The 15,298-nt window shown below is 38.9% G+C and overlaps 1 protein-coding gene and 3 non-coding genes across 5 annotated transcripts; all 4 read right to left on the bottom strand.

Moving 5' to 3' along the window:
- Window positions 1–7,386: 7,386 nt before the first annotated feature.
- On the bottom strand, window positions 7,387–14,591 carry snx15 (sorting nexin 15). 2 transcript variants are annotated; one of them, XM_059354175.1, is made up of 8 exons: window positions 14,384–14,591; window positions 12,974–13,130; window positions 12,267–12,382; window positions 12,064–12,136; window positions 11,860–12,018; window positions 11,596–11,769; window positions 10,362–10,559; window positions 7,387–8,038 (listed from the first exon to the last, which is right to left on the bottom strand). In XM_059354175.1, the coding sequence occupies exons 1-8, from the start codon at window positions 14,480–14,482 to the stop codon at window positions 7,899–7,901; spliced, it is 1,116 nt and encodes a 371-aa protein (XP_059210158.1). In that variant the 5' UTR covers window positions 14,483–14,591; the 3' UTR covers window positions 7,387–7,898. The 2 variants fall into 2 exon arrangements, with proteins under 2 accessions (XP_059210158.1, XP_059210157.1); XM_059354174.1 differs by having other exon boundaries at window positions 7,388–8,038; window positions 11,860–12,136.
- Window positions 8,431–8,512, bottom strand: trnal-aag (transfer RNA leucine (anticodon AAG)). The gene has a single exon. It is a non-coding gene; the product is annotated as a tRNA-Leu (tRNA).
- trnal-aag (transfer RNA leucine (anticodon AAG)) lies at window positions 9,649–9,730 on the bottom strand. Its single transcript has one exon. It is a non-coding gene; the product is annotated as a tRNA-Leu (tRNA).
- trnal-aag (transfer RNA leucine (anticodon AAG)) lies at window positions 11,191–11,272 on the bottom strand. The gene has a single exon. It is a non-coding gene; the product is annotated as a tRNA-Leu (tRNA).
- Window positions 14,592–15,298: the final 707 nt, after the last annotated feature.

Here is a 15,298-nt window from a genome sequence, read left to right as displayed (position 1 = left end):
TTACTGCAGGCCTAATTTCATTATAAAATATCCTATATGTAAACAAAAAGTAATACTTTAGATCAGTTAAAAGTGATGGAAATTAGAAATTCAGTGAAATTTACAATTACAAAAATTGTTTTGTGTATGATCTTCCATCAAATCAAATGAGCTTTTTATGACTTTAACACAACTAAAATAGCACACAGCCCTTGCTGACTTAATGTAAACCATAATTTTACAATTGTGAAAGTAAATTAATTTTGGCACAAGAGAGGAAAAATGCTTTGTTCGTCATTCAGCCAGTTGCACATACTTCAAACAAAGTCATATTTTGGCTGTCTGCAGTGTTTTACCTCAACCTTGTCCTTTAATCATAAAGAGAAATTTAGTTTTGTGGAAAAAATTAGCAGATTCTTGACCTTGAGCAGCATTTTGTTACCTGTTGCTGGGAATGTTTCCCATCTGAGCCAGTCTCACCAGGAGACCAGGGCCAATTTTCAATCCTAACTTTGTTCAGATCCTCTTACTATCTCTTTTTGACAATTGTTTTTTTTTTGTCATCCATCAAATGCATCACCTGAGTAACCTTCTCCTTCCAATTTCACTCCCCCCTCTCTCTGTCTCATCTCATTTCTGTCTTTCTCTACTTCTGATTAAAAATGGTTAGGCACTGACTGAAAGGTCGCAGTTGTTATGGAAACGAGGCTGGTAACAAAAGCTGGACACACGGGTACAGAGGGAGAGAAAGGGGGGAGAGACGGAGAAAAAAACGAGGGAGATGTGTCTGAATAACCATAAACATGCAGGCAGGAGGAGAGGGTAGGAAAGAGAGAAAGTGAGAGAGGTCTGAATAAATAAAAACACATTCTGAGGGAGGAGGGCGAGAGACAGCGAGGTCATGAAATGATGGCTCCATCTGCAATAATAAATAACAAAAGATAATGTCATTCTAGGAAGGCGGTCGAGCCACAAAGGTGTTTGTGTATGTGTGTGTATTGGACAGAGTGGCAGAGTGGGAGAATGCAATTGATAGATAATACATGGATCTGCCGCACAAGCTGGAGAATACTAAAAAGCACAAATTGTTCACAGAAAAGCCTACCAAAAAGCCTAAAACTGTGTGTGTGTGTGTGTGTGTGTGTGTGTGTGTGTGTGTGTGTGTGTGTGTGAGAGTGCGGGAACGTCATCTCTCTCAGGGCTCATATTATGTTAACCACTTAGACCAACATCAAACACTCTCTCTCACTCATACACACACTTCAGTACAAGCATGAAGGTGCCAGCCATATAAATAGGACGTCCCAGAGCGAGAGATATAAAGAGAAAGGGACTGACAGAGAGAGAGAGAAAGGGGAAAAGAGATTATAAATTCAAAGGGGAGACAGAGAGGGGTGAGGGAAAAGGATGGGGGGAGTGGTTGAGTGAAAAACTGAGAGAAATAGAGAGCGCAAGAACAGGAGGGGGTGAGGACAGATAGATATGAAAGGATCAATAGATGGCATAAAGTGTATGTTCATTGATTTACTTACAGGGAGAGAGTGATGGGGGAGAAAGAGGGAGTGAGAGGGAGGACAGAAAAAGCAGGGAACAGAGAGAAGCAGAAATACGGAGAGGAAGGGGGTTGTAATAAAGAGGGAAAGAAAAACAAGTAGGAACCCATAACCATAAAGAGAGGGATTATGTGAGACCTAAAGCTGCATTAATCAATATATTTTTATTAACAATGGGTCAACGACTATGTGTAATGCTGCTCACAGTGACGAACCCACAGTTCTGTAGCTCCGCTCAGCTCTAGATGTTTAAATAGGCTTTCTAACACATTAGCTATAACAGCTTTATACAGACCACTCTCACCCAAAAAACAGCAGTGATGGTCATCTGTGCAAGCAGCTTATTACAAACCATATTTACATTTGTTGTTAGTGGCAGTAGTAATTATGATGGAAGCAAAGGTTAAAATCTAATTCGCAAATGCGTATTAGTCTGGAACCTCTCAGTTAATTTTATATCCAAGGGGCGTTATCAACGAGCACAGACCAAAAATGCCTCTGAATAGATCTCAACCAATAACAGCAACACAACTGGAAATACATGGCAACCTGGTCACAAACTTTCTCAAATAACAACTAAACAATAAATAAAAATGTGTTTCTAAAAACATGAGATTAGAAATAGGGAATGCAGTAATAGAATCTTGATTCATAATTGATCACACTGTAAAACCTAACAGTACATCTTACTAAAAGAGTTAAGTAGACAGAACTTACATCTAAAAACATCACTGGGGTTACTCATTTACCTGAATTAACTGAACTTAGAAATTAATAACTGATGTAATAACTCTTTTGTTTTGAGTGCTGCTAAAATATGGAACATCAACAACAAGTACAAGTCATTTATTCCAGTGTGTTCAAGTGACTAATTTAAGTGTAGCTATATCATTTTTATATATAAAATTCTGTAATTAGTTTTTATGGGTATGTCTTTTATGTTATTTCTGTTGATTTTGCAATGCCCAATTAAAACTAATAATTACTGTGACATCATTTGAATTATGACAGTGTTAAGATTTAAAGTTAATCACAGAACATTGGCACATGAATCAATATAAGCTTATTAAACACGTTTTCACTTAAATTACTTTCTTTTGTATTTCTCTAACACTGTAGTAGCTTTAAATAGGTGCCAAAACAATAATGACCCTGCCAGTTCACATTGTGGTATTAATGCACACAGTACTGCTAACTCATAATAAACACGTCACAATAACTCTAGACGTATGAGTTATCTTTACTTACATAAAATAAAAGTGTTTACTTGATTTATTTAAGTTACTAAACTTAAATGGTTCAAGGCAATCGGTTTCCTTTGACAGTTTAAGTTGAACTAACTTGTGAGGTTTTACAGTGCAGTGCTGCCTCGTTTGACAGTTTGATCTGAGTTTTGTGAGTTGTGCCGGACGCCAGTCATCCTACCAAGCCCGCCTTATTTGAGATAAACAGCTGTGATTAACCCAGCAGGGTCTACATTGGCTGGAAATCTGTCTGAATAGGAGAGTGACCAGATGTACATGCCGGAGCAAATAAAACATGAGTTGGTTTATAGGGCAAAAAAGGTCACAGAAGGAATAAGTTGGAGTGGATGGATTGATCAAACAATCACTGGACTGTCACCAAGGACACTAGTGTTTGTGTTCAGCAAAAAGTCACTGATGAGGTCTTTTAACTCGAAAGATAGTTTTGTTACATGATCGTGACCTCTTTTCCTAATCAAGTAGTTCTGTAACTGTAACGGTCACGTTATGTTACAGCTTGTTTGATGATTAATTAATGCAACTTTAAACCAACTGCACTACTCATTCTACAATCTCAAATCTACAATATCATTTAGCAGATGTTTTTATCAAAAGTGACATACATTTGAGAGATCATACAACACAAGCAAGGATGAAGTCAAGAAATAACACAAGAATAAGCAAGATTAAGTGGCATGTACTAAGTTGAGTCCTGTTAGGACGTTGTGATGTATTTTTCTTTGTGGTCCACTGTGATTACTGTACTATGTGTATATGGCCATTTTGATTTGTTTGATCAAAATCAAAGCAGCAGAGGCTGACATATCCTGACTTTAAGTTACTGGTTTGGGTCAAGCTCCAAAAACGTTGGATCCTACATTTCCCATGAATCAATGCAACTCAATAGCATCTTTTATACACCCTTCTTGCTACCTAAATGTCTTATTATTTCAAGTTGCACCTCTCAGTTTTTTTGTCTCAAGTCCTAGCCAAAATAAACCCTAATGACATCACTGTGGCATCATCAGGATTTTTTTTTTTTTTACAAACTTTGGAAAGCTCCCTCAAGAGTCACAGCTGACCCAATACAACAGTTTTCATAGCTCGTGTAGTACTCCTTGAGTTGTGCAAACTCAACTTTAAATGTAAAATTGGTGTATTGCACCTTTCATTTTCAAACTGTATGAGGCCCTTCTTCGAGATAAAGAGAACCAGACACTGAGAGACAGACAACATATGTCAAGACTGACAGTAACAGAAACAGAAAGCCGGGTTGGAACAGAACATGTGGGTGAGACAGACAGACAGACAGACAGACAGACAGACAGACAGACAGGCAGGCAGGCAGGCAGGCAGGCAGGCAGAAAGAGAATGAGTGTGTTTATGTGTGTGTGAGAGAGATGGGAGTGCGAGAGAGAGACAGAAGTGTACTCAAATAGCTCAGGGCAAGGTGACAGAGAGAAACGAACGGACAGAGAGGGATAACAAGCTCATAGAGGGGGGATTGTATGTGTGTGCGTGAGTAGTGTGTGTGTGTGTGTGTTAGAGAACGAGAGAAAAAGGAAGAGACGGAGGGCGGAAGGGGAGAGGGATAGAGGAAGTTGAGGGAACAAAAACAAAAACAGGGAGAGAGTGAGAGAGAGAGAGAGAGAGAGAGAGTGTATGTGTGTGGACAGCCGAAGGTGTCAGAGTGTGCTATTTGGCTTAATGATGACCCACTGGGCATGTAGGTCATAACGGTTTGTGTCTCAAAGCCATGACTGTATGCCTGTGTGCATCCATTAGTGTGTGAGTGAGTGTGTAAATAGAAACTCACTAGACACACGCATGTAAAGTGGGTCTCTTAGCGTGCGTTTAAGAGTGTGTTTGGTCAGAGGTTGGAGAAGCAGTTTTTCTAGCTGGTAGGACTCAATAGATACTTACACACACACTCTTGTGTGCACCCACACATGCTGCAAATCCAGTTTTTGGCATATACACTCACACACCAACAGCTGCCCTTTATGACATACATACACATGTAATGCACCATGCATGGCACTAAATTATGCACAAATACACACACATACATCTCTTTCTTTTGATCTCTCATGACAACACACACACATTTGCGCGCTCTCATACACACACACAGGGGGAAGCTATTATGCTCTCAGGCTGGAGTGTTTTGATGGTATAATTGCAGTGACCAGTGAGGAGAAAGAGACAGAGGGAGGGATGGAAAGAGGGATGGGGATGGAGGGAGAGAAAAAGAGGAGAGTGCTGACACTCTCAGCATGCTAATGTTGTGAGGCTCTACCCCCCCTCTGATTTCATCCCTCCCTCCCTCCATCCACCTCTTTGTCTCTCCATCTTCCTCTCTATCTCCCATCCTCTGCATTTCACAGGTGCAGCACTAGAAAGAGGGAGAGATGGACAGAAAGGCAGAGAGGTGGAGAGATGAGAGGAAAAGAGGGATATATAACAGGATGGAGCAATGTTATCTCTCGCTTTCTCTGCCATCCCTCCATCCTCTTCAAGCTCCCCACAATGCTCAAAACAAAGCAAAAAAAGAGGTACGGGAGGATGAAAATAGAGGAAGAGGGAGGGTCAGTTTTTCCATCCCTTTAACAATAGAGGGATGATCTCTGCTTATCCTCTAATCACGTCCCTCCTTTTTTTCCTCTCCTCCGTCCTCTCTGTTATCTCTCGCTCCCCACAACCCCTCTTTTTCTCATCTGGTGAGAGAAAGGGTAGCCTTTTCCTCTCGCTGGCCTCCCATTTTTGTCGCCTCTCCATCTGTTTGTCCTTCCAGTCCTCCCTCCATCCCTTTCTCCTCTCCAGAGAAGGGATTCTGCTGTATGGCGCTGATCTCTTTCCTCTTTTCCCTCTCTTTGGCATCCTACTTCTCTCTTCTCAAAATCAACCCCTCACCTCTTTTGTTTAGACAGTGAAAAATACCAAAACTTAACCTGGCAAAGAAGGTTGGTCTGATTCTGGAAGAAATTATTAGAAATGTGCACATTGAAACTGCAGAAGTAATAACTCTGTTTTCCCTCTAGGTAAATACTTAATAAGATGCATAAAATATGTGTCTATTGGCACAGTATGTTCTAATATTTATATATATATATACAGTGTTTGGACGAGATTTAAGTGGGTGATGAGTTATATGTACATTACGTCTTTAACTGTCATTTTGCAGCACTGGAGGGCTTTCATTGAGTACTTGCTTTAGTGCATAGAGTATAGACCTAGGCAACATTAGAAAAAAACCCAAAATGAGTTGCAGGTGTTACTGTAGCTGTAGGCAGAGTTCATCCACAGTGTATGTTGTAGTTTCCTCAACAGCCCAACACTTTACTTTAGTAAGTACTGAGCTAAACTGCTGCTTTGCTGTCAAAATAGCTCAACTGAGAAAAATAAATGAGAGATTAAGCTGATTTGTAGGTGGACAAGACGGAATGAGGAGCTTCAGCAGTAGAGATGTGTAATTGATATGATCTAAGAGCCAACAGTGCCGCTCAGAGGTAAAGCTTTGCTACTGCAAACCTTCAAACCTGAAATAAAAATGCTTTGATTCTGAGGGGCAGCCACTGTGTAATTAAAGCAAAACCAAATAGTTATTAGCTGGTTATGAAACACTCCTAATATAATGCTAATGCTTTGATGTGACCTACAGAAGCAAACAAGACCATCAGCCAGAAGATCTATTTCTATATACATATTCTTAATGCTTATTCTCACTTGTGTCACCAGGCCTGATTCCCCACAAAGTCAGACAAAACGATTTATGGTACACAAACCAGAAGAGACTATGTTTACATTTTTCCAGACAAAGTCTCACAGATTGAAATGCTGAAATTATTAAAAATTCTACTGAAACAGTTTTAAAAATTAAGACAGACTTTTGTTTTCTGGTGTTGTACCTGGGTAAGATGGCTCCTCAACTTCTTGGCTTTTCGAAAAATAAATTACGATAAAGTGTTTGCACAAAGAGCTGATTGGTTTAATGTGATGCATGGGATCTTTTTAACTTTCACCTTGAGACTCAAGAGTGACATATTTGAAAAATGCTGGAAGGATCGGTTGAGTTTATTAACCCATAAAGAACAGGTTTTAGGTTTTTATTGTCATTCTTATTGTCATTCATCTGGTTCCCTGCTACACATGGATTGTTATGTATATGTTTTTATTATTGTATAAAAGTTTGCTTGTTCTTTATATTTTGTCTTTTTTCTGGAATAAGCAAAGGAAATTGTACACTGTATAACACTCTGTATAAGCTGAATTTAAACTAAAAATAATAATAATAATAATAATAATAAATTATACTGACTGTATCAGTGCATATACATTATCATGCTATGCAGAATAGTTAGCTTCAAATCAGTCCATTTTTGTCACTGAAAAACAGCCAAACGCCTCAAAATGGAAGTTTCTAGCTGTTTGTGATCATGTGCATTTATTGTTGATGCTGACTGAGTGATTTTGACTTCATAAGAGGTAAGACCAACTAAAATAACCTGGCCTTGTGACACCTGTGACCATCTGATGAAAATCCAAGAGATGCAGTTACAGTCTTAAATAACAAACACACAACCTGCTGCTTCTGCACTTCTGACCAAGAAACAGATATCTCATCGACTTAAATTAAAATCAAATTTATTAACAAAATTATTGTTTGTGCAAAATGCAAATTACTGATATACACACACATTACCATATTTGACAAGATGACATTATAAAAATGAAGGTAAGAATCCAGGACCATTAACCGTTAAGTTGACAGTTAATGCAGGAAATTGACAGTTACTTTAGATTTAGATTTAGTAAATCACAGATACTACACAAAGGCAGCTTAAGTAGCAGTCTGCAGAGTAGTGTGTGCGCCAGGAGTGTGTGTGTGTGTGTGTGTGTGTGTGTGTGTGCTGGTCCAAATGAGTATGTTCTCTAACTGTATGTGTGTGTATACAGTCAACATAATGTATGTAATTGTACATTTGTGTAGGTTTACCTATATAATTAGAGAAAAAAATTGTGTGTGTGTGCGACGTGTATGTGTGTTTGTGTGTCACAACCCTGAGCTTCTTTGTCTTTGATCTGTCTTCATGCGTGTGAACAGTGTATATAAGGTGTGCGTCTAAGGGTGCTGTGTATGTGTGTGTGTAGGTGTGTGAGAGTGTGTGGGCGAGGAGTGCCTGTCAACCAACATCTCCGTGTGCTTCAGATACTGGGCTGTCCTTCTCATCACTGACTCCCTGCGCATTGGATCTGGGTCTCCTGGACAAACAGACGGACACAAAACAGGAAGACAAAGATTATTATTCTCATTATAATTATCTGGTAATGGCATTATGGTCCCTGGTGCTGCTGCTGTGGAGGACACAAAGAAAAGATTCCCTTCATGTGAGGCTAATACAACGACTTTAATTAACAATTTAAACAGCTTTTGAGCTGAAAATTATTATATTATTATAGATAATGTATTCCCATCTTATATTGTACATTCATATCATATCTTATATAGCTACTTCAGCGTTTTACTGTATTTTATTTTCTGTGTTTGACTTTAAATATTGTTATGTGTTTTTTTCTGTTCTGTTTAAGCCACTGGATACCTGAATTTCCTTTGGGATGAATAAAGTATCTACTTATACATGAAAAATGGCATTTGGCAGCGGTGGGATTCGAACCCACGCCCCCGAAGAGACTGGAGCCTTAATCCAGCGCCTTAGACCGCTCGGCCACGCTACCTCATAACAGAGCTCACATTACTGTGAGACAACATGGGGGAAGGTGGGTCAATGTCTCCCAGCCAAGAATAGATCTGGTTGAGGTAACTGGGAAGGCACAAAGTACCCGTAGATAATCCATCAGAGGATGGGTCACATGTTAGCACAGCAGCAGATAACACACATACTTGTGTTGGTCTGTGAAGTTAATTTAGATACAGTACATCCCATACAAAATTGTATATTTAAAATAAAAGTAAAGTAAAGTAAATTACCCTGTTAGTCAATTATATGTACTCAATCCATGATTATTAAGTACTTTTATAATAATGGATAAAAAATATTATTATTTTTGACATTTGTTTTTAGCTGCACTAGTTGCCAGGATATTGTGCCTGAATCACTCAAACTATATGACCCCTTACTGTGCTAGACTAAGGTAGTCAATAAAAGCTGATGTCCATTGTGATCTCTGATCCAGCACTGCATTAAAAACTGAAATGATTGTACGAAGGACCCAGGAACACTTTGGAACACGTTGTCGGTAAACACAGTTCATTGACGCATCTACAAATGCAAATTGAGACTCAACTATGCAAAGTGAAAGTTTTGTTTAATCCAGCCCTTGAGGGGGCACGACAGAGCTGAAAAACTTTTTGAATACAATAAAAAAGATACAATGGGGAAAAAATGAGGTAGAAAAATCAAAAACTAAAATAAGAATAGGACAAGGACCCAAAAACACAAGATAAATAAATAGGTCAATAAGGTGCAGTGGCAGGATTGTGGTAATGGTTGTCATCGGTAAGCCAATTGTAAGATTGTGTTTGATTTCACATTTGTAACTGCAAAAAATATGGTTTATGTTCAATTTTTTTTTTAACAAAAAAAAGGATTTGAAGCTGTTGTTTGGACAAAACAAGAAGTCACTTTGGGCTCTAGAAAATGATCATACACAACTTTAACAATTTCTACATATTATATCTAGATTTATTAATAAATAAGTCAAGATTTGTCAGAATTAACAATAACTGGTAGTTGCAGCCCCACTTAGACATAACGTACACTAAGGTGAGCTTTGTTTACGAAGATGAACTTCCTAGTTATTTGACATTAAACATGCTTCAGTTAAATGCTTGCAGGAATTGAAAAGCTTCTTGGCAGCGGTGGGATTCGAACCCACGCCCCCGAAGAGACTGGAGCCTTAATCCAGCGCCTTAGACCGCTCGGCCACGCTACCTATACGAGCATTGACAGACAGAGCTCTTCAGACGAGTGAGCAAATAAGTCATCCATTAGTGACACAACAGATTTCTGGCAAGGCAGCACAGTTTACTTTCGCTAAAGCAGGACAGTAAAAAATAGCAGTGTTTATTTTGCGATGAGGTCATATGCCACACAGACTCGGCTGTGCAGTGTCCATTTGCCTGCGTGTGTGTGCATCAGCTGTGCACAGTACATTTGTGAGCAGCACATCTGAATATGTAGTGCAGAGTAAACAACATATTATAGTTAAATGCACAGTATAATTTGTGCTGATGCACTAGCTTATTTGCACATGGAGCATGGACACACAATTTGCAGTTTTTGCAAATGAGTCCATGGTCTGTCACTATAGCAACAAAGCTGGCTCATGCTTCATGCAGGGATGGACATGACTGAGTGCATTCAGGTAAAATGCCATATTGGAATGGGTGAATTGGGCTCACATGCAAGATTGAACAAAATAGGGGCAACACAAAAAGTGCTACAGTGATGTTTAAAAATGTAGTGCCACTGAACACTTTCTTTCATCTGTCAAGTGACATTTGATTGATAAATATTTTGTAAACCTTCTTTCTCCCCCCTTTTCCCCCAACCCTTCTTCTCACCCTGTACTCCAGTGATCAGTATATCCACCGCCGTCCTGTATGCACGAATGGCTGAACTAAATTCACCCTCCTTCTCTCTCTCCATTGCAGCTGTTAGCTCGGTGGCAGCTTGGTTTAAGTAACCCACATCCCCTCCATCCAGACTGGTTGGCGGCAGTGAGAACAACTCTGAATGATCACAGGCAGAATTGGATTTATCTGAAATAGAGAAAAAAAAGCAGGAAAAGGGATTTACACTGACATAAATTAGAAAAATTACAACAGTTTTGAAAGGTTAGATAGATTACTTTATTCATCCCCGAGGGGAAATAAGGTTGTCATAGCAGTCCGGTATTTGAATACAATAAAAAAGATACAATGGGAAAAAATGAGGTAGAAAAATCAAAAACAAAAATAAGAATAGGACAAGGACACAAAAACACAAGATAAACAAATAGGTCAATAAGGTGCAGTGGCAGGATTGTGGTAATGGTTGTCATCGGTAAGATTATGTTTGATTTCACATTTGTAACATTGCAAAAAATATGGTTTATGTTCTTTGTTTAACAAAAAAAAGGTTTTGAAGCTGTTGTTTGGACAAAACAAGAAGTCACTTTGGGCTCTAGAAAATGATCATACACAACTTTAACAATTTCTACATATTATATCTAGATTTATTAATAAATAAGTGAAGAAAACATTTGTCAGAATTAACAATATCTGGCAGTCGCAGCACCACTTAGACATAACATACACTAAGGTGAACCTTGTTTACGAAGATGAATTTGCTAGTTATTTGACATTAAACAGCATGCTTCAGTTAAACGCTTGCAGGAGTTGAAAAGCTTCTTGGCAGCGGTGGGATTCGAACCCACGCCCCCGAAGAGACTGGAGCCTTAATCCAGCGCCTTAGACCGCTCGGCCACGCTACCACATGCTCAACTCAAAACAACTATCAGATTTCTCTGTTAATGCTTACTATTTACAACACAACTTAATTATTAACCAACCTCTAAGAAAGTATATCAGTTCAGGGGGAATTGCATGTAATAGCTGATTTTCTGACAGTTATACTCTACAGAGGGGTTCAAGTCTCTGCCCAACATAAATTCACAGGGCCATTCAGCCTATATAGACCCAATTTCACAAACTGGAACCACATGAGTACAACTAAAGGAGGTCCAGTCAGGAAGAAAGCAGGAAGGCTGAGAGCAGTGTTACTATTTTATGTGAATCCAATCACATTTATTTTCACCTTGTTTATAGCAGGGATCAAAGACAGCCAAGTCATTATCAGTCAGAGGAGGTGGACCTTCCTCTTTCAGGGATGGGACATGCTCTTCTGTCACTGAGTCAAACAGTGAATCAAATTCTTCCTGGGACTCTTGTGATTGGTGGTTTCTGGCTGGACTTGGGTCAGGAGACGGAACTGGGGGTAGAAACATAAACCAGAAGGTAAAAACACTAAAAATGACAACATTTTTTAATTTATGTCAGATTTTATTTGTCCCTGCCATACTTCTGTCATCCAGCTCTGTATCGCTGAGTGTCTCTTGTTCTTCTTTCGGAGAGCCTCCCATCTCAGTATAAGCCTCAGCCGCCACTTCTGGTTCTCCCACTTCCAAGTCCAGGTTATTGCCCAGGTCTTGGGGTAAGGTGGGAGCCTCCCTCCCCTCCTCCTCCTCTGCGGGTTCACAGTCTGAAGCCCTTCGCTTGGGGAGGGGGATGAGAGGGGGAGGCAGAGCCCCGGCAGAGGACAGAGGGGTGGCATCCAGTGGCCTTGTGACCTCACCACCCTGGGAAAGTGAAGGGAGAAATGAAAGGGTCCAGTAACAACAGGACTCTTGTTCTGGCATATGTTTTCCTGTGTGCAGAGAGCGGGGCTTTGTTTCACTTCCTGCATTTGTGTATGTGAGCATGTCTTACTCTGAAGAAGTCCTTGAGCTGAGGACTGTTGTAGAGTGCAGGTATGTTGGTGGTAAATAGAAGCATGACCTCTGTAGCCTTTCTCCTCTCTTCAATCACAGCCTCATCAAACCTTCCTGAAACAAAAACAAACAATAACATCAATGACAATGTGGATGTGGCTGTGAGGACATTAAATAACATAAATAAACTGTAGGAATGGAAGCCAGACTGGTCACCTTTCTAACGTAAAGAGACTTTTAGATTAGTTATTCAAACTGACTGGCATTTTTCAGGCTCTAGTTCACAGTGTTGTTTAGTAAATACTTCTTCAAGTCATTAGTGAGGGTAAAGAACCACTGTTACTCTTTGCCAAAGCATTCACCACTGAAAATCATGAAATAGGCTGACAGGAAATGTCACAAGAGCCGTGACAAAATGCTTAAAACAGGCAACCTGGAAGGAGTAGATCCTTACCTAGAATGACTAAAAGACACTGTATAGAAAAGCTACAAAAACAGCCTAGAAAATAGAATCACAGTTGAATTACCATCTCTGGCAGTATAAAAACAACAACACAACAAACAACAACAAACAATAACAACATCTGTTATTTATCTTGCCCCTGCAGCACAGCAAACATCACAGTAAGTCAGTGATCTTAGTACTTGGTGAACATGCAGGGATTTTGTGCATCTACAGTGTATTACAATTTTCGACCATTATACCAAAGACTTGTGCGCGGGGAAACGATGGAAACTCCTCCTGTTTCCTGAACAGGTTTCTGTGTGTGTAGGCCAACTCTCCATGGAGCTTCTTCAGCTCTGAGAATCTCCTCCACACGACAACCTCCTTCACATCTTCTGGATGACGCTTGGACACAAACTACACACCACAGAGGAGAGAGGGCAGATTGTTTCATTAACAAAACGTTTAACATTAAGAGGTAGACCAGTATTTTGGCACCTTTGCACATAACAGAGGTAGAGATGCACCGATCTGACTCTTACAGTCCTGATACTGATACCTGGGCTTTTTGGTATTGGCCGAAACAGAGTAGAGATCTAATACAAGTGAAAGTGACTGGAACCTTTCTAACTTTATAAAACAAATTACAATTCAATAGAATCTTTTAAATGCAGCAACAAATTACTCAAAACTTAAACAGGAATAAAATTCCAGTGTATAATAATAATAACAATAATAATAATAATGCATCGGTTTTATATAGCGCTTTTCAAAATACACAAAGACGCTTTACAAAAAACACAGAGTGAACAAATGTACAATACATACAGTACATACATACATACAAATATTCAAAAACAACAATACAGTGGATAGGAAAGAGACAGAGGGTGGAAAATGATTTATCAGGTGTTGTATAATTTACATTGTATATAATCAAAGAGTTGAAATGAATTGATTGGCCACATTTTCATCAATACCCTTCCAGCAATTTGATGCAGTAGTTTTGGCCCCATATCTGACATCAATATTGCATTTGTGCATCCTTAATCAAAGGATACTCTGCTGAAATTATGGGGGATATTGTCTTGACAGAGATTAAGAGGATACAAAAGGTAAGAAGGGTAGTCCAATGCACAATTATTTACCTCCAGACAAGAGTTCAAACATTTTTAACAAGTCATGGAGCAATTCAGTTATTCTGTGAAAGTATGTTGTGCAAGGGAGTGTGTTAAAGGCTTGAATCTATGAAGATATGATCCAATTAGATTTCATATGCATGCCTGTGTAGACCACGGGGTATTTGTGTGATCATGGGGGTGCTGAAACTCATGAACTGAATCACAAGTTCGCTTTGCTTCTCTCGAATGGTCACTGTGTACCAGTGGCTCAAAGAAAAGGCCCTTTGTGTATTTGTCTAACTGCAGAGCCTTTGTTTTTATAACAAATGCGGCTACATTGTGCCATAAACGAATAATAAAGCAGTCACTTACTTCTGATTGATAAAACTGACCAAAGAGTACAATTGTACGTCACATGAAACAACGTACGTAAGAAAAGCAAAGCATGAAGGCAAACCATAGGTAAATTAGCTTAACAGAGTTATAAAGAATAGTAACATACAGTAGCTTTCTGTTGTAGCTAACGAGAGATAAAGAGTGTAAACCAACCCTTGCTGTCACTTTGTACTCGGTGTGTCCCTTCTCGTGGGTGCGTGGGTCGCTAACATTAAAAAACCGGTAATATTCATCTTTGGGTTTTCGTGACATGTCCGTTCTCGGTGTCAACAAAAAGGCAACGTGTTTCAGCGGCAAAAGAGAGCTGTCAGAGCTGTAGTAACGAGATTGTTGTGATTCTTCTGTCCCTCCTTTCCGCTCACTTCCTGGTTGGTGACGTTTGCAAAATGCGTGATGACGTTTTGTAGACGCATCAAGTTTTTTTAATTTACAAAAAAAAAAATCGATGACACAAACATTGAAAGTAAAGAACATGTACTAAAAATAACTATAAATTTACAAACAACATACTGTCAAGAAAAAAATTAATTAAATAAATAAATAAAACTTGGGTCTGTTTAGGGGTTGGAATAATAATTTGAAAAGTCTACGTAATCTTGTAGTAATGTTTGTGCCAATTTATAGTTTTAAGCTGTCAGTGATATTTAAATATATTTTTCGACCAGTGTCTTTAAAGATTTTAAAGGAGGACAATTTTTGAGCCAAATCCTTTCATGGATAAAATATATTGCTAGTATATTAATTTAATTAATTAATATAGGTTTCATCTACTTCATCATTTATGAAATTTGGACTATTCAAGAAAGGGAATACATCAGATTTTTTGTTAGTATTACAGTTTTTTCAAACATTTCTGAAAGTCACTCTGTTACTCGAATAAAAAGGAGGTAGCATAAAAACAATCTACAAACACATGTTCAATAGTTTCCCCTTAACAGTCACAAAAAGTATATCTATATGGTTCACAGTTGGGAAAAATGCAAAGCATATTTATAACAGGATAATATCTGTGTACAATTTGGTTCTATTTGGAATTATATATTTCTGAGGCAAGAGGGAGTTAGACCC

The sequence above is a fragment of the Centropristis striata genome, chromosome 17 (genome assembly GCF_030273125.1).
Source record: "Centropristis striata isolate RG_2023a ecotype Rhode Island chromosome 17, C.striata_1.0, whole genome shotgun sequence".
NCBI classification, from domain to species: domain Eukaryota; kingdom Metazoa; phylum Chordata; class Actinopteri; order Perciformes; family Serranidae; genus Centropristis; species Centropristis striata.
Note: the sequence above shows the minus strand (reverse complement) of the source record. Positions and strands in the feature narration are given on the sequence as shown.